Below are 27838 nucleotides of genomic sequence, written 5' to 3' on the forward strand. Positions count from 1 at the left end.
AAAAGGTCAGTTTTCATTCCAATCCCTAAGAAAGGCAATGCCAAAGAATGCTCAAACTACTGCACAATTGTACTCATCTCACACACTAGTAAAGTAATGCTCAAAATTCTCCAAGCCAGGCTTCAGCAATATGTGAGCTGTGAACTTCCAGATGTTCAAATTGGTTTTAGAAAAGGCAGAGGAGCCAGAGATCAAATTGCCAACATCCACTGGATCATCGAAAAAGCAAGAGAGTTACGGAAAAATATCTATTTCTGCTTTCTTGACTATGCCAAAGCCTTCGACTGTGTGGATCACAATAAACTGTAGAAAATTCTGAAAGAGATGGGAATACCAGACCACCAGACTTGCCTCTTGAGAAACCTGTATGCAGGTCAGGAAGCAACAGTTAGAACTGGACATGGAACAACAGACTGGTTCCAAGTTGGGAAAGGAGTACATCAAGGCTGTATATTGTCACCGTGCTTATTTAACTTATATGCAGAATACATCATCAGAAACGCTGGGCTGGAGTAAGCACAACCTGGAATCAAGATTGCCAGGAGAAATATCAGTAACCTCAGATATCCAGATGACACCACCCTTATGGCAGAAAGTGAAGAAGAACTAAAGAGCCTCTTGATGAAAGTGAAAGAGGAGAGTGAAAAAGTTGGCTTAAAGCTCAACATTCAGAAAACTAAGATCATGGCATCTGGTCCCATCACTTCATGGCAAATAGATGGGGAAACAGTGACTGACTTTATTTTTCTGGGCTCCATAATCACTGCAGATGGTGATTGCAGCCATGAAATTAAAAGACGCTTACTCCCTGGAAGGAAAGTTATGACCAACCTAGACAGCATATTGAAAAACAGAGACATTACTTTGTCAACAGAGGCCTATCTGGTCAAGGCTATGGTTTTTCCAATGGTCATGTATGGATGTGAGAGTTGGACTATAAAGAAAGATGAGCACCAAAAAATTGATGCTTTTGAACTGTGGTGTTGGAGAAGACTCTTGTGGGTCCCTTGGACTGCAAGGAGATCCAACCAGTCCATCCTAATGGAGATTGGTCCTGGGTGTTCATTGGAGGGACTGATGTTGAAGCTGAAACTCCAGTACTTTGGCCACCTGATGCGAAGAGCTGACTCATTTGAGAAGACCCTGATGCTGGGAAAGGTTGAGGGCAGGAGGAGAAGGGGACGACAGAGGATGAGATGGTTGGATGGCATCACCGACTCAATGGACGTGGGTTTGGCTGAACTCTGGGTGTTGGTGATGGACAAGGAGGCCTGGCATGCTGTGGTTTATGGGGTCACAAAGAGTCAGACAAGACTCAGTGACTGAACTGAACTGATTAAATGTTCTTTTAAAAAAAAAAAAAGCATATTGCTAAAACTGCTAGTCAGAATGCCTGTGAGTAGAACAAAGCACAGAATAATGACTAGATGTGGTAAATAACCTTATTAAGAGTCTGGTGTAAAGAAAGAAAATGTTTGTAGAAAAGGAATGGATATGGTTGGAAGAACATTCCTTAAAAATAGTATATTTTTACAGCTTCAAATTCATAGAAATCACCTGGCAAGGTGAGAAAATATAAGATTTTTATATTCTCAGGAAAAAATCAAGCAAGCAATATCTTAGAGCCCAGATACTAATTGACAGCAAAATAATCGTGGATACTAAGAGGAGCAAATCAGAGGAAATTGATGGGTCATGGAAGACATGGAGATTTGCAAGGGAGGCACTTGCTTCAGGCTGTGATTTGCTAATTAATTTGCAGAAATACAACACGAGATTAAACAGCTGTCCAGGTCTCCTCCTACCTGTATGAGAAAGAAGCAAATGTGCAATTAGCTTAGAGAAGATAATTTTTTCAAGTTCTAGAACCATTTTTGGAGAAACTACCTATGTAGTCCTTAGTTGAGACCACCTACTTTGAAGTATCAGGATTTGAGTTTTTATTATTATTATATGTTTACTTCTCTACAGTATTTGTAAGCAAAAAAAAATTTGTTTTTACCTTTTTAAAAAAAAAAAAACAACAGTGGTGAGCTACAATATTGTAATTAGCCTCCAATTAAAATAAATAAATAAATAAATTTTTAAAAGCAGTGGTGAAAATATGGATGATTATTAGTTTCCTTTTCATGTTTTTCTTATTTTTAAAATTTCTAAAACTATATAAACATAAAAATGATCCATGAAGTACATTTGTGATTTTCACCTATCATGTTGTAGGTGGCCATGATTCTTAAGGAAGTTTAAGATTGAATTAAGATATAGAGTATTATTTCCAAGTGTCATTGATGGTATTTTCCTTATGACAGTGTTGCTGTGAATAGCAGTGGATGTGATATTCCTGAGGGCCATCCCCAGGATTCAAATGCCTTAAAAACCTGTGAGTGCTACAATTACAAATATTTGTTTTTGTGTCTTATTTTCATAGAGTGAGCATAATATGAAATGAAATATTCAATAAGTAGTGGTCACAACTATAGACAGAGCAGCAAGCCCTGGGGCTTACTGACCACATGGGAGCTCGAGGTGTTGGTCCTCAGCCTTTTCTGCTCATGACCCTTTGGGAAACTGTTCACGTCTTGCATTTTACTGCTGAGTCTTAGTTTCCTCACCTGTACATTAAATGTATTTCAATAAATGACATTTATGTTTCTTTTGGCTTATTCTGAACTGTTTAAACCAATTGGGGTGACAGGTATCACCATGTTTAAAATGTTTAGGAGATGACAGATTTACTGTGTTTTATGAAATTACTAACCATACATTTAGAAAATGTGGATAGAATAATGGATAGAAAAATGGATATGGGGCTGTTGTGGTGCTCTCTAGCTACAGAACAAACCACCCCAAATGTAGTGATATTAAACAGCAAGAATGCCTTATATTATTATCTCTCACACTTCGGGGGTCACTGGCCTCATCTAGGTGACTCTTGCTTGGGGGTCTCTCAGGCAGTTGTAGTCAGATCAAGAGTGGGACTATTGTTCTGGACGTTGTTCTGATGTGGCCTCTCTATGTGGCCTAAGTTTCTTCACAGAATGACAGCTTGGTTCTGAAAGCAAGTGAACCAGGAAAGAGAGATGATTAAGAAGAAGTTGTATTACATTTTCTGACCTAGCTTGATTTTGCAGCAATCTAGTATACTCTGCGTTGGGATCAAGTCACTAAGACTGGGCCACTATGTCTCCACATTCATAGCAATATTGAGGGCTTTGTGGATATGTTTTAAAAACTAACAACTAATAGATATAAATATATACACATACAGGCCTTTATTTCCAGTTTAAGCTGTTTGTTACACCCTATAATTTGAATCATTACATAGTAGTAATTATTACTACATATATCATTACATAGTCATATACTACATATATCATTACATACATAAAAATCATTACATAGTCCACAAAAAAAGTTGCAGATTCTGGAATGTCCTCTTTGCTGTTTATGTTTCTGTGTATAGCCAGGCTGATTTTAAACACTAGTCAAGTTCCCTTTGTTTTTTAAGGAATCTTTAATAGAAGGTCATAATTACACATTTGTATTACGTTATGCTTGAACTGGGGTCCCCCATACTTACATTAACAAATGTGTCATCTAATTTTGCGTGCTAATGCTTTGAACACTTTTAAAATTCATCCCCAAACTCTAATCACTAGTTGAAACAGCTGCTTTATTTGAACAGCACTTGCAAAATATGTAAACAAGCCCTATTTCATGTTTTGGCAGCAATTAAGTCCAATTTCATCAAAGAGTTCTTTTGCTCTACACATACTCTTCACCTGGCAGCGAGAGGGACTTCAAGCCTGGAGCTCATCTTCCTCCCGTTTGGCATGCACACGCGCTACTGTGTCATCATCCTCAGTAACAGAGAGGTGAGAATGAAGTGGGCTGGGTGCTTTCCTTAAGGGCTGGCACTTTAATGGGATAACCAGTACAGGCAACTTGAGGGCAGCTGAAGACTCTAGGAATGTAGATAACAATGTTAACCCTCTGGTTGCTAAACAAAGAGCTTATCCTCAAGAATAAGCAAAGAGTTTAAACTAGTTGTCTGTAAATTTTGTAAGGGCTGGATCAGGAGGTCCTGTGGGAAGAGAGTGGAGGCACACCTAAGCTGCTGGGCCTTCTCTCTCAGCTGTGTATAACTGCATAACAAGTGACCAGACACTGCTAGGCTTAAAACAACCTGTGTTTGTTGTATCGCATTTTCCAGGGATCAGAGATCCAGATGTAACCTAGATGGGTCCTCTGTTTTAGGTCTGTCAAGTCTTCGATCACGGATCAGCCAGTGCTGTGTTCTCCTTGAAAGCTCAACTGAGGAAGGAGCTGCTTCTAAGCTCTCTCAAATTTTTGGCAGAGTTAATTTCATGGTTCTAGGAACCATGCATCTTGCTTCTCTAAAGCCAAGGAAGGAGAGAGACAGAGGGAGAGGAAGGTGGGAGAAAGGGTGGAAGAAAGGCTTTAGAGGAAAAGTTATATGGCATTATCCCCTTCTGGAAGGATGCTACCATGTGTTGATCTGAGAAGGGAATTGATAACCCAGGAGATAGCCCCAAATGTGGACGGTAAAGAATCTGTCTGCAGTGTGGGAGACCTGGGTTCCATCCCTGGGTCCAGAAGATCCCCTGGAGATGGGAGTGGCAACCCACTCCAGTTCTTGCCTAGAGAATTCCATGGACAGAGGAGTCTGACAGGCTACAGTCCATGGGGTCGCAAAGAGTCAGACACAACTGAGTGACTAACACACACACACACATGCGCTATATTGAATTTATAGGCAATGAAATAATGGTAACTGGAAAGAGGTGTTATATTGACCTGTTCTTTGTAGTATCATTTATACCTGAAAAATAGCATAACCTCTTAAATATGTAAAGAATAGTTTAATTTTACACTGAAAATTACCATTTAGGAAGAAAAAATGCTATTTAATAGTAATGCTAAATTTTGTTTTTCATTTCCTTTAAAGTTTGATTTAACTGAATTCTATATAAAAATTTATTAATAATAAGAACTCTAGTTTAATCAAATATTTCACAATCCCTTTTCAATATCAGTTTATAAAATAGCCCTAGAAAAATGCTAGGTTTGATTCTCAATAGCCTGGTAAGAGTTTGATTTTATTTGTTTTTCTGTTTGTTTTTTTCTTTTTTGACCATACTGTGCAGCTTGTGGGATCTTAGTTCCCTGACCAGGAGTTGAACCTGGGCCTGTTTCCCTGGACTGGTGGGGACCTCCCATTATTCTTTGAATTGGAGTATTTGAATATTAGTATTTGCTTCCATAAATTTTATCTAAATTAATCAAAATATAATTATACCAAACTTGACATCTGTTTAAAACAGTCCTTTGATTATATATATTTTGTTCTTATCAGAAAGAATATTAAGAAAAACAATAATAATAAAGGTATATTGCTATCAGTTGAGAAATAATGCCCCAATGTAAAGTATTGCATTGAATTACAATTGCTTAAGTAGAGAAATACATCTATTAATTTACATGTTCAATTTTATTGCTAATTATATTGAAAAATGTAATTACATGCTTAAATAGATCATCAAACACCCAAGTCCACCTAGTTAGCTCCTTTTCTTATTAAATGTGTGATAACTGCCTTGCCATTAAGAACTACCTGTTGAAAACTATGACATAATTAGGCCCCAATGTGATAGCTTTCCGTGTGTAAAACAGAAATGTTTCTACTAAAACTGCTACCGAGTGTCAGCCATTCGTTCCATTTTGGCTGTTCCTTTTGAACTTTAAAATAAAATGGAATGACTTGTGTAATAGTTTTTTGAACGGAAAAGCAGTTTTACAAAAGTTCCATCAGTGTTCATAGAAATCCCTCAATTAGGAGAAAACCTACAGAAGCCTAAAAATTCATGCTCTTAAGTGCTAGAAATCCAAAGAGACTTCTCTCATGTGTGGACAGGGACAGACTGAATGAGGAAGCTGGAGCAGAATCATGACCCAGTCCCTGAGGAAATGTAGTTTCTGGGAGGAGAGGTGGACAGACCCCCACACAGAGCACACAGAGACTGCACAGAATAAAGCCACGTGCTGCTACACCCATGGCACTCTGCCTGCTGGGTTCCAGCAGTGGAACTGGGTTCCACAGTTGGAAACCACCCAGCATTGCTGGGATCATCCTTATGAGAGAGGCAGGGGAATCAGCCAGGGATCCTTGACACAGTGCCTGGGTTAAAAATGCATTCCTTCTGTAGCTACTTTCTGTGACCTGACCAGCCCTTTTGCACCAACACATGAGCCTTTTTTGTTGAACCACGCCAGAATCCTCCTCCCTCTGGGTATTTATCTCCTAGCCCTTCACTGTCCTTTTTCTATCTGTAAAATTTGGTCAAAACAATCAAAACCAAAATCCTTGCCTTGCTGACTTGAGGAAGTAGCAGTCAGCATCCCTGAACAACTTATGCTGCAGATTGGTCCTGTCCTGCACCAGGGTCCCCACACCCAAGAGAGCATCAGCCCTGCCACATCAGATCAGAAGTTGAGAGGGCAAGGGTGCCTGCTGCCAGGTAGAAGACCCCACAGGGCCTTCTTGTTGACGTGTGGTTTACAGCAGCTTCGTCTCAGGCTGTGCCACACCAGTTGTTAAATGTATTGTATGTCACTCTGGCCATCTCCCTTAGATTTGCATAAATAAGTGGAACCCCTCACATGACTTTTTGCACTGTCACTCGTTTCATTTTTCCTCAGCCTCTCTGTCTCTACTAATGCAGAAATTAAGCTGGCAGTCTCTACTATGTATATGTAATTATTCCAGTGTACAACTTTTTCAATCATAATTAATGCGCAGACTTAAATAATACTGATAATAATATTGATTTTGCTTATTTTGCCTTTGCTAGCAAGGCAAAAACGTTATATTATGCTAAAATCTTTATGTAATTTTACATTTAGGCAAACTAACTTCAGTTTTATGAAAGTTATTTTTATAGCTGGAGGGACTAAGTATCGTTTGCTAATGGTTTTTTCTATTTTCCATGATTTTTAATAGCAAGCTACAATTCATTTGCCCTTTGATTTTTCATTTGATTTGTTACAACCGCATTTTTGTTTTTTCTTTTGGTAACTACACTCCTCCCCACAGGCCAAACCCCTGATTTGTTCCCTGGGAAACAGAGAGAAAGTAAAATCCCAGTTGGCCCATCAACACTTTGAAACATTTATTAACCACAGGATCCCTACTGGCCATATAGGGTCAGGTTAGGTGAACTTTGAAGTCTCCACCAAAGTGGTGAAAATGAAAGTTGCTCAGTCGTGTCTGACTCTTTGCGACCCCATGGACTATACATTCCATGGAATTCTCCAGGCCAGAATACTGGAGTAGGTAGCCTTTCCCTTCTCCAGGGGATCTTCCCAACCCAGGGATTGAACCCAGGTCTCCCGCATTCCAGGTGGATTCTTTACCAGCTGATCCACCAGTGAAGCCCAAGAATACTGGAGTGGGCAGCCTATCCCTTCGCCAGGGCATCTTCCCAACCCAGGAATTGAATTGGGTCTCCTGCATTGCAGGTGGATTCTTCACCAACTGAGCTACCAGGGGAGCCCACCAAAGTGGTAAATGTTCACAAAGATGGACAGAGCTTGAGCCCCTCCATACTACAGGACTTCCTCTGACCTCACCTTATCCTACTTCCCCTGTTACTGTGAAACCATCAGCATACATTAAGCACTGCAACTTTTTTAGAAAAAAATATAAGAAGAAAATCTGAAAATGAGAATTTTGTGCCCAATGGTATTTATTTATTTAGGGGGATTTCCTCTAGGTTCCTTATCAATGATACAACCAGTTATTCTGTAAAGATTCCACATACCTCTGGGGTACCAAAATGTTAGCTCCAGGGGATTGTACTTCAAGTGACATGTAGAATATGAAGAAACAGTAATTCCTGTTTTCCCAAATCCATGTTAATTTTGTAAACCCTCTCATCCTTTTTTTGAGATACTTATTGAGATATAATTGATAGATAATACTGTATAATTTTGAGATGTATACTCTGTTGGTTTGATACACTTGTATGTGGCAATATGATTACTGCTGTCATGTTCTGGTAAAGGACCAATTGTGTCCAATTCTTTGTGACCAGAGGACCCCCCAGACTCCTCTGTCCATGGAATTCTCCAGGAAAGAGCACTGGAGTGGGTTGCCATTTCTTTCTCCAGGGGATCTTCCTGACCCAGGGATTGAACCCAGATCTCCTGCATTGCAAGCAGACTTTTTACCATCTGAACCACCAGGGAAGCCCTGTTACAATCATGTTAGCTAATGCATTTATCAGGTCGTATCGTTTCTTTTTTTCTTGAAAACAATTAAGATCTATTATCTTAGCAACTTGGAAGTTTATCATATACTATTGTTGACTATAATTACTCTGCTGTGCCTTAGATCTCCAGAATTTATCTGCTAGTTACAAATTTCAAACCCTCTCCTTCTTAAAGAAAACCATAGAATATGGAGTATGGCTTATTGTAAATTTAAAAATTTGACACCCTCAAGCCGTATTCTCATTAATCTCATTTTACTATTCAGTTCACTCCTCCCAACAGAGTTTAATTCACCAACTGTATAAAACCAGTTTTCTAGGCATGGAGAGAGTAAATACACAGAAAGAATAGGAATACTGAATCCAAGGGAATCACATTTCAGTGGACAAGACAACTTGCATAAGTCTGGCCCAGCTCACACAAAAACTTGGTGTTAGTTTGAAGTAGGTGCTCCTTCCTGGTTTATGAAAAATGCTTGCTGAACATATGGCACAGCCATGAGAATTAGAAAAATGTATTTCTTCCTTCAATGGATGCAGCCTTATGCTGGGATGACCTTGCCCTCAGTAAGATGCCCCTTGCAAGATGTACTCTTTCCTTGTATGCACGGTGTCCTAGACATGTACACTTGTTTCTATAACACAGATTGTGACCATTTCTGGAGTAGTGGGAAGAATGCATAGCAGAGTCTGGTTTAATTGATTGATATAGGAGTTTGGTTAAGAAGGATGAGTAGAAATTTGCTAGTAAACAGAGTTTGGGCAGAGAAGTATGCTCAGGAGAAGATTCTAAGAACGTGAGGTTGAACTAAGCATGAAACTTCATGAATACTTGGATTGCCAGTTCTGAGAATAGAATGTTGGAAATGACAAACAATGGCTTCAATGGATAAGTCAGACTAAAAATGAAGAGGGCCCTGAATTTTAACTTGAATAAGAAAGCTGAGTGCCGAAGAATTGATGCTGTTGAACTGTGGTGTTGGAGAAGACTCTTGAGAGTCCCTTGGACTGCAAGGATATCAAACCAGTCCATCCTCAAGGAAATTAGTCCTGAATATTCATTGGAAGGATTGATGCTGAAGCTCTGATACTTTGGCCACCTGATGTGAAGAGCTGACTCTTTAGAAAAGACCCTGATGCTGGGAAAGATTGAAGGCAGGAAGAGAAGTGGACAACAGAAGATGAGATAGAAGATGACAATAGAAGATGAGATGGCATTACCGACTCGATGGACATGAGTTTGAGCAAGCCTCAGGAGTTGGTGATAGACAGGGAAGTGAAGTCTGGCGTGCTGCAGTCCGTGGGGTCACAAAGAGTTGGGACACGACTGAGCAACTGAACTGAACTCAATTTATTTTTATTATTGAAAGCAGGAGTTCAATAAAAGATACTGAGCATAGGCATGATCTGATTTTATTTTACTTTGGAAAGCATCTCTGGAGCCAAAACAGAAAGTAGACTAAGAGTTAAAGGCAAACTGGGAGACCAAGAGACTGGCTGGAAGACTTGCAGTCTATTACACTCCTCCACACACATCCATCCTCTACAGCCCTCTGTTTTCCCTTACTATTAATAGCAGTCAAACAGAAGAATGTGAGAAGCAATGGTGAAAGAAGAAGAGATGATGTTGAATCTGGGGAAAAGAAGGGGATGGGAGCACTGTGTATGAAGATCAACCTTACTGGCAGTTTCAGTGATGTTCACATCTGCAGAGAAAGCAAATTTTCATTTACTTGCAGAGCAAATTGGAAAAAAAATGTGAATAGAAACTTCTGAAAAATATGGTGATAAAGGCAAAGAGAGATTGTTAAACTTATTGTCACAGTAGCTTCTGGAGCCCAGCCTAATGTTTATTTGAGAGATGTTTTCTTATAGTATATCATGCGTTTTTATTAAACAATCAATTCATATGTTGTGCCATTTAAATATATGTTGCCTTCTCAAAATGTCTGTGGAATAATCTCTCAGGCATGTAATTAACGTTGTGTTAAAATTATGTTTAAAAAGCTGAACTTTTTAGCGCAAGCATTTAATCTTTTTTTATGCCTTCTCACCTTCACTGAATCTCTTAGCTCAGTCATTCTATGAAAAATAGTACTTTAAAAGAATGGCAATTATTCTTACTGGTCAGTTTCATGTTATAATTATTACAAAGTCAAATAAATAGTCACAGTCAATGCTTGATGATCTCTGTCTAGTGTATGGAATTTAACATTTTAAAATTTTAACTTAGATCTCACCTGCCTGTTGAGTTATCAAAATAATATAGTATTGTACAGCCAATGCAAATACACAAATTAGAAAAATAGTAAGATCTGGGTCGAGTATGAAAGCGTAAGTAGAATTTAAGACCTATAAAACCACATAGGGATTTGACTTTCTGTCTAGAAATGTGTTTTTTCTTTTCATTTTTGATTTTTTTTTAGGGTTGAGGTTATCTGTATCTGGAGGGCATCCATGACTTGGCCAGGGTTATCCAGCTAATTAGTTGCAGAGCTGGAATTAAAACTTTCCTGCCAATTTAGTGTTGTGTTCTTTCCTTCTGGGTCATTAACCACTGGTCTTCTTGTAAAATTGCATGAACTGCATTGTTTGAGAACTGCATTTAACTAGATACACAGGAAGAACAAAATATTTTTTTGAGGGTTTCTTACAATTGACAATGGGCGTTGGCATCTTTCTGGAAAATGCAAATTCAAGTAAATATGCAGACTGGAAAATATGTAATAAGAGCAGAAAGGAAGTTTAACAGATGACTTTTAAGATAGCTTACATTGACAAGTGCCTGTATTTGTTAGATAATTTCATTTCCCTTGTCACTGCCTCTAGATTTGGAATGTGAAGGGCTTCTCTACTTTAAATAGTTCCTTATTGAATTTGTATTATTTGCTGGTCTGATTTTATTTCTAGAAAAGTGGAGGGAAATAATTAAATGATACTATAAATGATTTTTATGAATAATTTGCTGGAACAGGCATCATTTTCAATTACATTGTTTCTTTTTAATAAAAAAGAACTTTGAAAGTGAACAAGTTAGATGAAATATTTTTTTGAGAAGTGATATATTGTCTAAGACCGTAGAGTTAAGTGAAATTGAATGGAGTCATAGTTATTGATATTTCAAGTGGCTAATAATGACTAGGAAGATGTTTATCATTTATATTTTATAAAAATATATTTTCTAAATAATATATTTCTAAATTCTGGGAAATAGCAGTTTACTTCTTTTGTATTAAATCTCGTGAGTTGGTATTCATTTTCAGGAGTAGACAAGCTATATAGATCTGGTTTCATTCAGGTCCACATTGAAAAAAAAAACATACAATTATTATAACTCTATATTCACCAAGTCTAATTTCTTATGAAGACTATGTTGACACAAATCATCAATAAACAGTCTATAACAGGAATAGAAAAAAATTTTGCTTGAGTCTAATTGAGGACTATAGCCTGGGACACAGATTCAAGAGGCACTTGAATGGTGTTCCCTCAGACTATAAAATGTAGGAGGCTAAAATAGGCATAAATCAAAAAGGTACATAAGTTGTTTGTCAAGAATTAGTATTGAATCTGGCAGGAAGTAAGGATCTTGTTAAGCAAGGGTTGGTTTGGGGCCCCAAGTTTTTGCACACTTATGAACTCTATAAGAGAAGACCTTTATTTATTTATTTTTTTCATTTATTTTTATTAGTTGGAGGCTAATTACTTTACAATATTGTAGTGGGTTTTGTCATACATTGACATGAATCAGCCATGGAGTTACATGTATTCCCCATCCCGATCCCCCCTCCCCCTCCCTCTCCACCCGATTCCTCTGGGTCTTCCCAGTGCACCAGGCCCGAGCACTTGATTCATGCATCCAGCCTGGGCTGGTGATCTGTTTCACTATAGATAATATACATGCTGTTCTCTCGAAACATCCCACCCTCGCCTTCTCCCACAGAGTCCAAAAGTCTGTTCTGTACATCTGTGTCTGTCTGTCTATTTTGCATATAGAGAAGACCTTTAAGTCATAAGGTTGCAGCTGTTTTGAGAATGGCTAGTGGTGTTCTTGAGTTTGAAAAGGTTCAGAAGATTCAAGTTCTCAGTGATGCAGGACTGTCTGAAACTATATCAACAGTAGCCACCCACCTGCATTTTGAATGCCTGGACCACAATTACTCCATTTTGATTTTTATTCTTTCTTTAATTATTAAAGCAGATATAAAATTCATGTTTCACAGGCCGTAAGACAGGCTATTCTAGTTAGCATAAAGCTTGAACCAAATCGTATATAAGCCCAAATGACTTCCCCATAACTCAGCACATGAGAATTTCTTCCATTAACTACACTTTAGGTAAAATAACTGATTTTTAGATAAAAATAAACATGAGAAAAAAGTTAAAAGTAAAATATTAATTTTTTTTTTTCCTTTGGTGAACTGATGTGTTTGCACTCCAGTTACTGGAAAAAAATTCTTTGACTGTAAACTGTGGCTTGTGAGATCTCAAAATTTTATATCATTAATATTGATCACTCAGCTGTATGTACTAACACACATACAAAAGAAATTCAGGTTGCTAGCTTGGATTTATGTTTGAAAAGTACATGTCTGCTTAGTAAAAATTACTAGATCTTCTGCATTTACTAAGATCTTCAGGTTATTTACATGCAAATGAAATTTGGCAAGCCTGCTCTCACTCCATTTAAATGGATCTCTTAAGTGCTTGCTAAGTGCCAGGCAAAGGGTTAGAGATTATTCTAAAGATGTGTTTGAGCAAACAACATATACATAAATGATATGCAAGTATATTGATCACATAATAAAAATATACCAAAAATTATAATATCTTAGATAACAAGTGAAATGACAAAAATTGTTGTTACCTCATGTAATCCTCACCACATTCTTTACTGTCATTCTCATTTGCTTGAATTGTTTAATTGTTTTAAGCTAGCAGTCTTCCAAGAATATTTATAACTGTAAGGATCAACTTCTGTCAATGTCGCCTTGGAACCTTCTTAATCCATCTCTGTGTTCTGGTTGCATGCAAAATTTCTCTCATATTATGGTGGGGCTGTATTTAATCCTTACTTTCTCCACCCGTTTAGGGTGTGTGTTGCTTAGTAATACACTGTGCATGTTTTTAAAGATTTATCCTAATTTTTTCATGAGTTTTTAATACTTAATATTATCATGTGGTTGTGTTATAGATTGGAGAATTAATATATATTTTGGAAGGAAGAGGCATTATCCCTTTGCCTTCCAGATTCATTCCAATGGATTCTTCAACTCCGCTTGAGTTTGGCAGTTCTCCAGAAGAAGGTAGAGTATTCATGCATTTTATATAACTTCTAATGTTGAAGGATGGTATTGTTCTTCATAGGGTCGCCTAAGCACTCTCACAGCACATTTTTCTGATATATAATTACAGTTTCAAAAGCTCCCTTTTAACTTGAATATGTCAGCATCCATGGAATAGAGCACCATTTTAACACTTAAGAAAATGTGAAGGGTGCTTCTTTTTAAATCTTTATTTTAGTCTTCAGATAAATATTGAAATTTGGCATTCAAAATATTTACTTAGCAAAGTTTTCCATTTTCCAAATATTTTGGAAGTAGCTACAGTGCCAAATTCTATATATTATAATTTGTTTGTTGTCGTTTTAGTTGCTAAGTCGTGTTTGACTCTAGAGCCTCATGGATAATAGTGCAAAGAATCTACCTGCCAATTCAGGAGATGCAAAGGATGAGGGTTCGATCCCTGGATTGGGAAGATTCCCTGGAGTAGGACATGGCAACTCACGCCAGTATTCTTGCATGGGAAATCCCATGAACAGAGGAACCTGGCGAGCCACAGTCTATGGGATCGTGACCTCCAGGAATCAAACCTGTGTCTCCTGCATTGGCAAGTGGGTTCTTTACCACTGAGCCACCTGGGAAGCCCTATATGATATTAATGATACAACCTGTACTTTCACGCAGTGTTCTAGTTTAAAGTGTAAAGTTGTTACTGAAAGAAAATTGCAGTTCTTGCCAGTCCTTGAGAGATGTCTTTCTTTACATTTTTTTCTGCTTGTATTAATTCCCATCACTGATAGGAGAACAATGGCCAATGACTAGAACTTTTTGGAGAGAAAATTATCTTTAATTCCTGAAAACTTACTCTTAAATTACTGAATTAGAACTACTAGAAATGTGTTCCTGTTGTTGCTTAGTCATTCAGTCGTGCCCAACTTTTGTGACCCCATGGACGGCAGCACACCAGGTTTCCCTGTCCTTCACCATCTCCTGGAGCTTGCTCAAACTCATGTCCATTGAGTCAGTGATGCCATTCAACCATCTCATCCTCTGTCATCCCCTTCTCTTCTTGCCTTCAACCTTTCCCAGCATCAGGGTCTTTTCTAATGAGTCAGCTCTTCACATCAAGTGGCCCAAGTATTGGAGCTTCAGCATCAGTCCTTCCAATGAATATTCAACTGATTTCCTTTAGTGTTGACTTGTTTGATCTCCTTGCAGTCCAGAAATGTGTTACCTGTTTATTTTTACTCTGGTTAATAAAGGCCCCAACTGCAGTGTGATATTTCAGACCTCCCAAGTCCACCCTGGATAACAACATCAAGGGCATATATGATCATTGCAGTCATGATTGTTTTTGCTTCCCCTAGTGCTTACTAAGGATGATCCAGTTCTGTATTTGAAATGTAAGCTCCAACAAATCTTGGATGTGGACCTTAAATTGCCACTGACTAATGAAGCCAAGGAGAAGGCCTTGGCTTTTGCAGCACAGCAACAGATGTCGAAGATAGAGTATGAGAGAAGATTGCTCACAGGCACTCTGGAGAGCAGTAGCATCCGAGTGGCCATTGCCCTCCTGGGACTGACCAAGATCGAGGTAGGAATGGACAAAAGAGGACGTGCTGAAATTAGTCTATCTTTAAAAATGTACAGAGATGTTACACTCAATCATAACGTTTTTACAAAAAAAAAATGATGAAAGCTGATTTTCCCCACAAAGACAGCTCTGTAACTTTTTTTCTTTTTTACCTCAATAAATAATAAATCTGAAACAAACTGTTGTACTAGGTAATTTTAGACATTACACTGTGGTGGTTATTTCACAGGAATTTTCAGTTCTGGCTATACATTAGGGGACCCTGGAGAATTAATGCCAGTGCCCAGACCCCATTCTAGAATATCAAATTGTTCTAGAGAAAGGGGTGAGTGGGAATGTGTTCTAAAAGTTTCCTCGGTCATTCTGTTGTTCATCCAGAGAGGATCAATTCTGGGATCAGATACCAGACTCTAGCACTGTCCAGCTGTGTGACTGTGAGCTGGTAACTTAAAATTCCCAGTTTTGATTCTGGAAAACAAAATTCTAGCTTTGATTTTTTTATATTTGTAATAAGGAAATAATGGTCATTAATAAAAACTGAGATAATTATGTAAAATGCTTAGCATAGTGCCTGGTCTATAGTGCTTTCTAGATGTATGTCTTTGTTGTTGTTGTTACTATTATTGTAGATTCTTATTATCTTAGTTTTACCTTTATTTTATAATTAAAGTAAGGTACAGTCAAATCTCCATAGAGCCACCAAAGCAAATCTTCTGAAATATAAACCTCTACACTTTGCTCCTTTTCTGCCCTGGCTTTTCCAACTCGTGTCAGAATGAAAAGCACCACCCTTACAATAGTTTTCATGACCCTCCTGGTCAGCCCCAGCATCTCCACTGAACCATCCTCTTCCCTGACCTCAGCGTCTGCACTCGAGCCCATTCACTCCCATCCCTCCCTGGGCACAGGCCTCCCTGCTGTTCTTCACGCGCCCAAGGAAGGCTTGCTCCCTGTGGCCCGTGCACATCCATCCTTTGTAACTTTTCACTGGACCTGAGAGACTGTGTCCCTCTTCAGATCTGCTGGAATGCTACCCTGAGGTTCTGCTTTACCCACTTGCATTTTTAATAGAATCCTTTACTTCCACCAGCCACTCTCCAAACCCAAAACTCCCTTCACTTTTCTCTTAGCAATAACTGTCTAAATACAGGAAATAACTAGAGAAGAGCTGAATGTGCAAGTTTAAGAAAATCAGCTACATCAAATCAGAACATATAGACACATCTTTCTCTGCCATTATACGGGTAGTCATAGTTTTCTTTTCAAGCGTAATTATCACTGTACTCTTGAAAGGTGATAATGCTAATGCTTTTTGCAGTAGAACGATAAACAAGATTGATTTTAAAAGTACCATCTCCTTATGTAGTACTTGACACATTTTTTCCCAAATGCTTTTATGTGCACTTTTCAAATTATTTCATTGAATCCATGGAGAAATGGAGAGAAGATAGAATTACACTTGTAATACTCAAAACAGGAAATGACTAAGGCCTAAAAAGATCTAAGTTGTCCTCACTGACAGGACAGAGATTACAGCCTAGATCAGGGCAGAGACAAATTTTAAAGCTGGAAAATAAATAAAGCTGAACACTCAGAGACACATTGTACATAGTAAACATCTTACTTTTACAGACCTGTAAACCAAGAGTCCAAAATAGTAAGATAGTAGCCCAAGGTGACACCACTGATTTGTGACAGATCAGAAATAGGCCTAGGTTTTTACCTCCCAGTCCATGGCTTGTTTTGTTGCCCTGTATAGCCTCCAGATCATATGTTCATTTCTTAGTTTACTGCCATGAAAATGTATAATGGAATAAATGAAAGTCTACAATTCTCTGTGATAGCATAAAATAACTATATAACAAATAAAATCTAAAATTATCCTTGAAATCTGTTTAGAACTAAATCTAAGTGAATAAAGGTAACTACTTTTCTGCCAAAGAAAATGACATGTCTAATTTTTTATGATACAGCCATGTGCAATTTGAATTGTTGAAATATTTATAAGGTAATAGCGTTATGATGTATCTACTTTATAAACTGCGGGAGACAGGATCTTTTGTCAGGAACTTGAATATCTGGCACTTTACATGTAGAACTCATATTGGATTCATATCCTCCTGGCCATTAATAAACCAACTCTAATGATATACTCAGTGGTACTAGAAAGATTCAGAGCTTGCAAAGGAGTTACCTAGTGTTTTCTATTACCTTCCTCAGTTTTGCATTTTAAAACTCATACTTTGTACTCTGGGATAAATGGCAAAGAGATTCATTGAAATTTTGAAATTTTGACATTTTTAAAAAGGAAATCTAAAAGATCCCCTTGGTGAGGATTCAGTAGGGTAAAGAAGAGGTTTTTGTATTTGTCAAATGTAAGTGCACTTCAAATCTTCAAATCGCGAAGTAAGTACCTGTAAGATACTATCAAAGAGAAACAAAGACAGATACTAGGTAAAGCAAGGATGAATTTATTCAGTAACTGTTGCATCAGGGAGAAGGACCCAGCATGAACTGAACTCAGGAGAGAGAGTGTGCTGGAGCCTGAGAAGTGTCAGGGATATACAGAAGTTTACAAGAAGTAGGAAGGAGTTGGTCACAGTGATCTGAACTTGTTAACTGATGCTTATAAAGAGAAACAAACTTCTGGAATCTTTATAACCAGAGATAGGTAGTGATTCAAGTTAGAACTAAGTACCCACCTGGCTGGGTGCATTAGCTCCTTGAATTTTTGTATTTCAAAGAGAGGGTTCTGAGGTCCTGGAGAGGACAGTTCTGGGTGGTAGATTTACGTCTCAAAAGAAGGGATTTATAATTGCCAGCTTTTTTAAGTAACTGTTCTGGGGGGTGAGGGGGGAGCCTATTTTGGCTGGAACAAACAGTAAACTCTCCTGGCCGCATGGCAGCACTGAACTTTCCTAGATAGGCACTTTAAGGGAGACTGGCGTCATCCTTGGGCTATGACTTAAGCTGTTAGAGACGTTATTAGCACTTGTTCTAGTCTCTTTGTGTGTGTGTATGAGGGAGAGGGGTGGACAAAATCTTTTGTGCTCAGAATCTGCATTTTCTATAGGCTAAAGTTGAGGCCTAATTGAGAAGAGGGCTTGGAGGAACCTAACTAGAGTCTGATCAAGAAGAGAGTCTGTATCCGTACATATTATTTTGAATGACTTGCAGATATAGAAGGCAGATGGTACACTTTGGGTTAAAGAACTAGCTACTGATATGAATAGAAAAGTTGTTCATAATGACTAGAAAAATAAACCAAATCAAAATAATAAAAATATAAATGAATTAATTTACCTTTCTGCATATACATTATTTTAATTGTCAAAATAAAGTAGGTAGAAAATGTGGCTTTATGAGAAATAAGCATTTGTGAATTTTATAGATAAAAACTCAGTGAATGAGATAACTGCCAGAGGCACTAAAACTAATTTTTGTTGAGTAATGGTAGCATGATCACAATCATGATGATGGCAAGGACAACAGTGGCAATGATAATGACAGGCAATATTTATTGAATACTTAAAATATGTGTCAAGGACCTGGAATTTGTTTATACTTTAAATATACCAGGGATAGGCAATATGTAATATTATTGTATTAATAATACAATATTACAATATTAATTGTATTACAATACAGTAATACAAATTAATTGTAATTAATACAAATTACCTGTATTACAATATTAATAATATTGTAATAATAATAAAATAATATTATTATTTTGCAAATAAAGACTTTATGGCTTTGATTAATAACCTGGCCAAACTTACTTAGAATCGGGTTATAAATGCATGCAGTCTGGCTTCAAGAAGAGTTAGTCTAACCATTAGACTGTACTACGTGTTTAGCAGTAGAGGGACCAGATAAAAATAAATATTGCTTGGTTCATACTCAGGGAGCTGGATTTTTCTTTGTTGTCCCATTTCAGTAAGGACAATATTGAATGAAATTGTATCTAGAAGAGCATGTTTATAGGGGCAAGTTCTAACCCACATTGTATAAGTAAAGTTTGAATGGACTAAAGATATCAAACCTATTTGAAAGGAATACCGGGAGGTTTGTGGAGGGGTAGGACCTAGTTTTTTATAAGCATATTTTTTTTTCTCCAAACTGTCATTAGCAAAGAGAGGGGACTAACTGTACTGCTAATAAGAACTAGAACTGACAGGTAGATGTTAAGTAACAGAAGGTTCAACTCAAGGATGGAAGTACTTTTTCTAGTGGAATGTTCACTAATGGAATGATCTCTTCCTGAGACAATGAAATCCTCAACACTGAGAAGATTAGAGCAGGGGACATTGAGTATCTCTCAATAAAGGGTGACTCTCTTGAGTCTATGAAACATGTTACTGTTGTCTCATGCCAATTAAACAGTAGTATGTCTAAAGAAATGAACAAATTCAATCACTTGAGGGATTTTTTTCCCCATATTTGGAGTCTAAGTCTAACACTGCTTTTTCGTTTTGGAGGCAACGGGAAAGATAATTACAGTCTAATTTTACTCTGTTTATTTGCAGATGTGTATGCTCCTTAATGTTTCAAAGTTGAAGAAGCCAAAGTCCATTTTATACAAAGCAGAACTGAGCCTTCCGGAACATTTTGATATCCCCAAGACAGTCTGCATTCCTCAGATTCCAGAAACTCAAGTTGATTTGGCTCAGTATCAAGGAAATAAACCTGCAGGAAGAACAGGTAACCAGTAATGTTAATGTGTAGACTGCAATATCTAGCACTGGCTTGGATATTGTGCAATTTTAAAATACAAAGAAGAGATTATCTTAATAGGTTTTTCATAATGTAATTGAAAAGAAGGTGCAGCTACATAAATACAAATTGTTGAATGATACTTTACATTGTAAATAACTGATATACTACATCACAGTAATTTAAATTATGTACTGAATTCAGGTGCCAAATACTGGTACTGAAATTTACTGAAATTTGCCAGCCTGTCTTTATTAAAGAGTGGCTGTCTGATTAAGACCTTAAGTTCTTTTTGAGGAAGGTAATTTCTTGCTGTCACAGTGAACTTGGGTGCAGAAATTGCACTGGAGTTGAGGCTTAGATTGGCTCTAAAGGATAGAAAGGATATTGGTAGCAAGAACATTTCAGAGGAGAAAAGTTTCATTTATGAGTAATTTATCTTTCATCTGGATAAGGTCCTTTTTTAGCATCCATGTTGCTGCAGATGGCATTATGTCATTATTTTTTATGGCTGAGTAGTATTTCATTTTATATATATATCCTCTTTATCACGTTCCTCTGTCGATGGACAATGTTCCCATGTCTTGGCTATTGTGAGCAATGCTGCTATGAACATAGCAGGGCATGTATCTTTTGGAATTATAGTTTTGTCTGGATATATACCCAGTAGTCGGATCACTGGATCATATGGTAATTCTAATTTTAGTTTTTTTTTAAGAACCTGCACACTGTTCTTCATAGTGGCTATACCGACTTACATTCCTACCAGCAGTGTAGGAGAGTTCCCTTTCTCCACACTCTATCCAGCATTTACTGTTTGTAGATTGTTTGATGATGGCCATTCTGACTAGTTTGAGGTGGTACCTCATTGAAGTTTTGATTTGCATTTCTCTAATAATTATTGATGTTGATCATCTTTTCATGTGCCTATTGACTGACTGTATGTCTTCTTTGGAGAAATGCCTGTTAAGGTCTCTTGCCCATTTTTCAATTGGGTTGTTAGGGTTTTTTTTGTTATTGAGTTGTTTGAGTTGTTTATATATTTTGGAGATTAAGCCCTTGCCTGTCACATCATTTATAAATTCTTTCTTTCATTCTGTTGTCTTTTTTTTTTTAATTTTTTTTTATTAGTTGGAGGCTAATTACTTCACAATATTGCAGTGGGTTTTGTCATACATTGACATGAATCAGCCATAGAGTTACACGTATTTTTTATTTTGTTTATAGTTTCTTTGCTGTGCAAAAGTTTGTAAGTTTGATTAGGTCCCATGTGTTTAATTTTCTTTTTATTTCTGTTGTCTTGGGAGACTGATTGTAGGCAAACTGGAGCAGTTTATGTCAAAGGATATTTTGCCTATTCTCTTCTAGGAATTTGATTGTGTCATGTCTTCTACTTAAATCTTTAAACCATTTTGACTTTATTTTTGTGTATACAGAAAGGGTGTGTTCTAACCTCATTGATTTACATGTAACTGTCCAGCTTTCCCAACACTACTTGCTGAAGAGCTGTCTTTTCCTATTGTATATTCTTGCCTACTTTGTCAGAAATTAATTGAATGTAAGTGTGTGGGTTTATTTCTGGGCTCTCTATTCTCTTCCATTGACCCCATGTCTGACCCCATATCATGCTACCTTTGTAGTATTGTCTGAAGTCTGAAAGGGTTGTGCTTCCTGGTTTGTTCTTTTTCCTCAAGATTCCTTTGGCAATTTTGTGGTTCCGTGTAAATTTTAAGATGATTTGTTCTAGCTTTGTGGAAAGGGTTATGAGTAAGTTGACAGGGATCACATTAAATATGTTTATTGTTTTGAGTAGTATGGCCATTTAAAAGTATTTTATTCTTCCAACCCAAGAGCATGGGTTATTTTCCCATTTTTTCGAGTCATTTTCAATTTCCTTTATTAATGTTTTATAGTTCTTAACATATAAATCTTTCACCTGCTTGATCTGGTTTATTCCCAAATATTTTATTTTTGGTGGTGTGATTTTAAAAGGTATTTTTTTTTAACATTCCATTTCTGGAACTTCATTGTTCGTGTAAAAAAATGCAACCAATTTTTGTATGTTAATCTTTGTATCCTGCTACCTTGCTGAATCAGTTTCAGTAGTTTATGGTGTGGAGTCTTCAGGTTTTTTATATTTAGTATCATATCATCTGTATGTAATGATGATTTTACCTTTTCCCCTCCAATTTGGATACCTTATATTTCTTTTTTTCTTTTCCAATTGCTGTGGCTAGGACTTGCAATACTATTTTGAAGAGAAGTGGTCAGAGTGGGCAGGCTTGTCTTATTTCATATTATAGCAGGAACACTTTCATCTTTTCATCATTGAGTATTATCTTGGCTGTGGGTTTGTTATAAATAGCCTTTATTATAATGGTATATGTTCCCTCTATACCCACTTTGGTAAGAGTTTTTTATCATGAGTCAGTATTGAATTTTATCAATTTTTTTTTTCCAATTGAGATGATCATGTGTTTTTTTTTTCTTCTTTCTTTTGTTGATGTGGTATATTACATTGTAATTTGTGTATGTTGAACCATTCATATGTACTTGGGATACATACCATTTGGTCATGGAGTATGATACTTTTTATGTGTTGTTTGCTAATATTTTGTTGAGAGTTTTCACATCTATATCCATGAAAGATATTGACCTGTGATTTTCTTTTTTGATTGTGTCTTTGACTGGTTTTAGTATCAGGGTGATGGTGGCTTTGTAGAATACTTTTGGGAGTGTTCCTTCCTCTTCAGGTTTTTGGAAGAGTTTGAGAAGGATCAGTGTAAGTGTTTCTTTGTATGTTTAGTATAATTTGCCTGTGAAGCCATTTTGTCATGGACTTTGGTTTGTAAGGAGTTTTTTAATTACAAATTCTTTTTCACTTTTAGTGATTGGTCTGTTCAAATGATCTAATTCTTCTTGATTCAATTTTGTTGGCCTAAAGTATTCAAAATTAATTTACATAATTCTTCCACTTTTTTTCCAAGTTAGTGGATAATAATAGAAATATAATTTCTTTACTTGGGCTTTTTATTTTTATTTTCCTATGGTTTTGTTTTAGCTATAAATTTTTTTCTAAATCTGAAACGATGATTACAAATGACGAGGGACAGAGTAATCTGTTCACTTTGCCATCCTAGGAGATCTGAGATCCCAGTTTCAAATGCCAAGTGGTCAGGCAGGTAGCAAGTATTTATGAATTGGGTCTGGTCTGTGGCAATAGGGATGATGAAACCTATGACAAACTGAAGAATAGATGCCCTGTTTACATACTCAAATTTCAAAAGTAAAGATAAGATTCTGAGCTAGACAAAGAAATGTGAGTTCATGTTTGACTGGCCAGCTCTCAGTTTGAGACCTTTCATGTTATGCTGTTGTCTTTTTTCTTAATCTTTAATATGTTCAACTTTTCTATGTGCTATTACATTTTTAAGTGAAGAATTTATTTTCATAAACATTTTATTCCCTTTTGAGATAACTGGATAAAGCTGTGTGCATGATAAACTTGGCTAGTATTGTCTGTTCAGGCTATTCACTTATTCAGCTATTTTTTTAACAACACTATTGAGCATGAATTCCTTTGGGCAAAATAATGAAAGTTGCCATTTTCGTCCCTTTGAAGAACTAACAGATGAGTAGCCCTTGTAATACAATGGGATAAGTATTGATAGAGAGGTACTTACATAGAGTATGCCCACCAATATAGCCAGAATTAATACAGTTGATTATAGAGGATAATTAAAATTTAAAAACAGAATTCATTTTGAGAAAATAAATAACTAGGATACATAGTATAGACTTGCATGAAACTCACAGTATAGTCTTAGGAATACTTTGGCATATTGATTCTGTCTAATTATAAATAAGTATGACTGATTTATATTTAAAAGTCTTTCACTCACATTTTTCTAAAACTAATATTTATCTTTCATATAAACTGTTAACTGTCCATTTTAGTAAGAAGATTTTTGTGAAAATTAAGAAAAAATAGAACTGCAAGCAATTTTAAATAATTGTGCGTAAAACTTTTACAATGTAATTAACCAGTCATGGTTCATGTCTAACTTATTTCTCTATGTGGTTGAGTTTTTAGATGAAGCTTTCAATCCTAGTTTCTGTTTTCATTTCCTTCAGTACACAGTTAAGTAACGTATGTTTACAAAAACAGTATTCTAGCTCAGGATAGTGGCAGGTCAAGTAACATATGTACCCTTAACAATGTACATTCTATTTTGAAGCAGTGGACTTGATTAATGAAAAGGAAAAGAATGTAAGCATTTTCACTTTAATAAATAAGCTTCTATTGGAATTTGAAACAAGGAATATTAGATTTGAGGGTTTAGAAAACTTATTTTTTTCAATAGAACAAACCAGATAATTCTGTTTTTTTTTTTTTTTTTCATTTCTCTTCATTTGAATTTGAAGAGAACAAACCAGAGAATTCCTAGGAATAAATAAATTCAAAAACAAAAGTGTTTTATGGATGGATTAGAGAAAGAAAGTAATGAGACGTGTTTATGTGAAGAGTAGAAATAGCCTAGTGTTCCTGCTAATTTCAGGAAATGGGTGAAAGTAATCTCTTGAAGTTTTACTTTTGATGTATTAAAAATCTCTATCTTCTGCCATCTCATATTAATGTTGCCTGTTACTCTTTACCTTTTTGAAATTTGTAATGAAAATTCCACAGTTCTGATTACATAGCTATCACCAAAATTATTAAAAATTATCTACTTAAATTCATATTATTTCAGCCCCATCATTTAGAGAAGAATTATGTTTTTCCACTCTACCGTATAACATTGTAATACTTTCATCAGAAAGAAATGAAGCTGTAAGGAAAGCGCATGTGCTTATAGTAGGTGCATTAATCTCTGTAGATGTAATAGATATGTATAGATGACAGTAATTTCCCTTGAAAAGAAACATCATTTGTCCCATTTCACAGATCTCAGAGATTCTGTGACTCCTTTATGATAGTGGACTGGGGTAGATCTAAATATTTAGTGAGCACTGACAATATATAAAGCATTGTGAGGGTTGGTTTGTGTACATTTTCTCATTTAATCCTACTGATATATATTTATGTCTCAGACCCTTTTTAGGCATTAATTCTTTTATTTGCTAATCTTTATACTCTTGCATTTCTCACAGCAATCTTTACACACTGTTATTAGTCTTTATAAACACCCTCTTCACTCCAGTCTTTTCTCCATCTCCAGCCTCCACTGGACAAATGACTGCATCTCCTCTCTCGTGGAGAAATAGGAACTACTTACTCTTCCTTAACCCTCTTATTGCTTTCACCCCAGCCTCTGAATAATAGGAATCTATTCTATCAACCTTGCTACAGGTATCTGTTATCACAGAACCTGTTCTTGGGCTCTTTCTTCTCCATCATTTATCATAGCTCTGTCTTCTCTGAGAGTAGCAGTCCCTTCACTTTTGGCTCTCAAGTGTTCTCAAACTTCAAAACCTAGAGAAATGCATGCCTTTCCTTTGGTAAACATACTTCCCAGTAGAGGGATATGCATTTGCAGTTTCTTTTCGTGTGTAACATTCTCAGCTTCTCAGATCTGGCTTGTGCTACCACTGGAGCAAAACAGCTGGTTGCTTTCAATGAACCATTCTCAGTCTACAACTCACAGGATATCTATAGTGTTTAACCTGGATGATTAAGCATCTGTTCTTAGAATTCTAGACACTTGAGATCAAGGTTTTATCCTTGTTTCTTGCATTTCTTCTCCATCCCCTTGACAAGATTTCTTCTTAGTCTCTGTAGATTCTTCTGTTTACGTCATCAATATGGGACGCTTCAAGACTCTTTTTGCCCTAATGGGGCTATTACTGCTTTTTACCCCTCCCCTAGGGGATTTTGTATACACCCATGGTTATAATTACCATTAACATCACCAATATTTATCTATTCCTACCCTTTTCCTTCTGTTTCCAACTTACATATTTTTTCCATTTTTAATTTATTTTTAATTGAAGGATAATTGCTTGATAGTATTGTTCAATTTATAAGTTCAGAGGCAGGCTAGACATGCATACCTAGATATACATGCAAATATATATCCAAGTAGATAGATAAATCTAGAGCTATATTCCCCCAAATTCAAAATGAGTGCATTATTATTTCCATTTGTTTGTTCCTCATTATGTAATTTTTTTCATGTCAGATGGTGGGATTTGATGTGTTTCTTATATTAGAAATCTGGGCACACTACTTGCAGCTTCTTTCTTCTGAGCCCATATATTAAATTCATCTTGTAGTCCTAAAGTTTGTTATTTCCTTTTCTTTACTCCCACTTAACATGCAGGTGTTCATCATCACTTCACAAATAGAGATAATAATCACATGTCTCTCTTCTCTCTTTGGTTCAAATTTAATTAAATAACATGTTAAGAATTTATATGTTTTATGATATACCTAATAAATATTGGCTATTAGTAATATAATATTCTAAGCTCATCACCCTTAAAGCACTTCACCTCTAGGCATACAAATTATTAAATCTGACCATAAAATATTACTGAAACATTTAGTGATGTTAGCTGGTCAGACTTACTCTAACACTAAAAGAGCATAAACCTTATGAGTCTTAACTTTTTCACCCTCCCAGACCCTGTACCTACTTTCATCTTTGTAATTTTGCATTATTTCTCTTGATGAAACCCCCCACCCTGAATTGTGAAAACCTCAGGCTGCAAAAAACCTGAACTTTTCCATGGGTGTAAATATTGACTTAAAATCTCATCTACTTGTGGTTCTGAGGATGTTGAAATTTATGAACACAAAGAATAAAAATGAATCATAAATAGACATAAGGAAGGGGCTTCCCTGGTGGCTCAGTGGTAAAGAATTTACTTGCCAGTGAAGGAGATACAGGTTCAATTGCTGGGTCAAGAAGATCTCCTGGAGAAGGAAATGACAACCCACCCCAGTATTCTTGCCTGGGAAATCCAATGGATGGAGGAGCCTGGTGGGCTAAGTCCGTGAGGTCGCAAAAGAGTCAGACATGACTTAGCAACTAAACAACGCCAATAAGCAGGAAGACACCAGTGGATCTAGGAGCACTAAGTCACCTCCACAATGATGAAGGTCCTATATGTTTTGTGCCACCCGTAAAAACTATGTGCAAGGGCACTCAAACAAAGTGCTCTCAACTGGTTTTGCTGATTGACTTAGAACACAACCCTCATTCCTAAAGGTGATCACTTCAGTTTCTAGCACTTTGTATTGACCCAATTTCTTCTTCTTTCCCAAGGGGTACATGGCAGACATGTTGGAAGTGCATATTGTAGGAACACTGTTTTACTTCTCTCCTTCCCCCATCTAATTCCAGTTTTCCTAATTTTGTAATATTTACCCATTAACAGTCAAGTAGTTGACAAGCATCCACTAAATACTTCCATGGCAGTGATCATATAAAGTGATTGTAAACATATAGTAAACATTTACTAGTAATAACTAACACTATACTATGTAGTTCTACCCATTTTTACAAAGATTAAATGCATTATTGTAATGCCTAAATTATCCTTCAGTATGAGAAAAACTGTAAAATTGTTGCAATAAAAATGGACCTAAAATCCTTCTTAAAATTTATTAAATATACTTTGAAAAATAAACCCTGTATCCATGCATTATATCAAATAACCACAAATATATGTCAGATAGAATAAAAAATAAATTTCAGGGAAGAACAGGATGGCAGAGGAGTAGGTGGATGTGGAGTACATCAGTACATCTCTCTCCACGGATACATCAGGAATACACTTTCAGACAGAAGTGCATGCAGAACACCTGCTGAGAGCAGACAGGAGTACCTGACCAGAGGAAAAGAATATATAGAACCACAGAACTCGGTAGGATGAAGGAACTTGGGGGGATAGCAGGAGTGTTAGTAGGACTGGATCTCCCCTTGGCAGGTGGGAGAACTGAAGCAGGGGTC

General features: G+C 36.6%; 1 protein-coding gene across 1 annotated transcript in view; it reads left to right on the forward strand.

The window, feature by feature from the left end:
* The window catches only part of CFAP47 (cilia and flagella associated protein 47), a 490506-nt gene that overhangs the window by 263647 nt on the left and 199021 nt on the right, over positions 1-27838 (forward strand). The window contains exons 41-45 of the mRNA XM_065916701.1: positions 2310-2380; positions 3730-3875; positions 13486-13597; positions 14941-15167; positions 19697-19871. Coding sequence (XP_065772773.1) covers positions 2310-2380; positions 3730-3875; positions 13486-13597; positions 14941-15167; positions 19697-19871 — 731 coding nt within the window. The remainder of the gene's footprint in view (positions 1-2309; positions 2381-3729; positions 3876-13485; positions 13598-14940; positions 15168-19696; positions 19872-27838) is intronic.

This window comes from Muntiacus reevesi, chromosome X, assembly GCF_963930625.1.
Source record: "Muntiacus reevesi chromosome X, mMunRee1.1, whole genome shotgun sequence".
In the NCBI taxonomy this organism is placed as follows: Eukaryota; Metazoa; Chordata; class Mammalia; order Artiodactyla; family Cervidae; genus Muntiacus; species Muntiacus reevesi.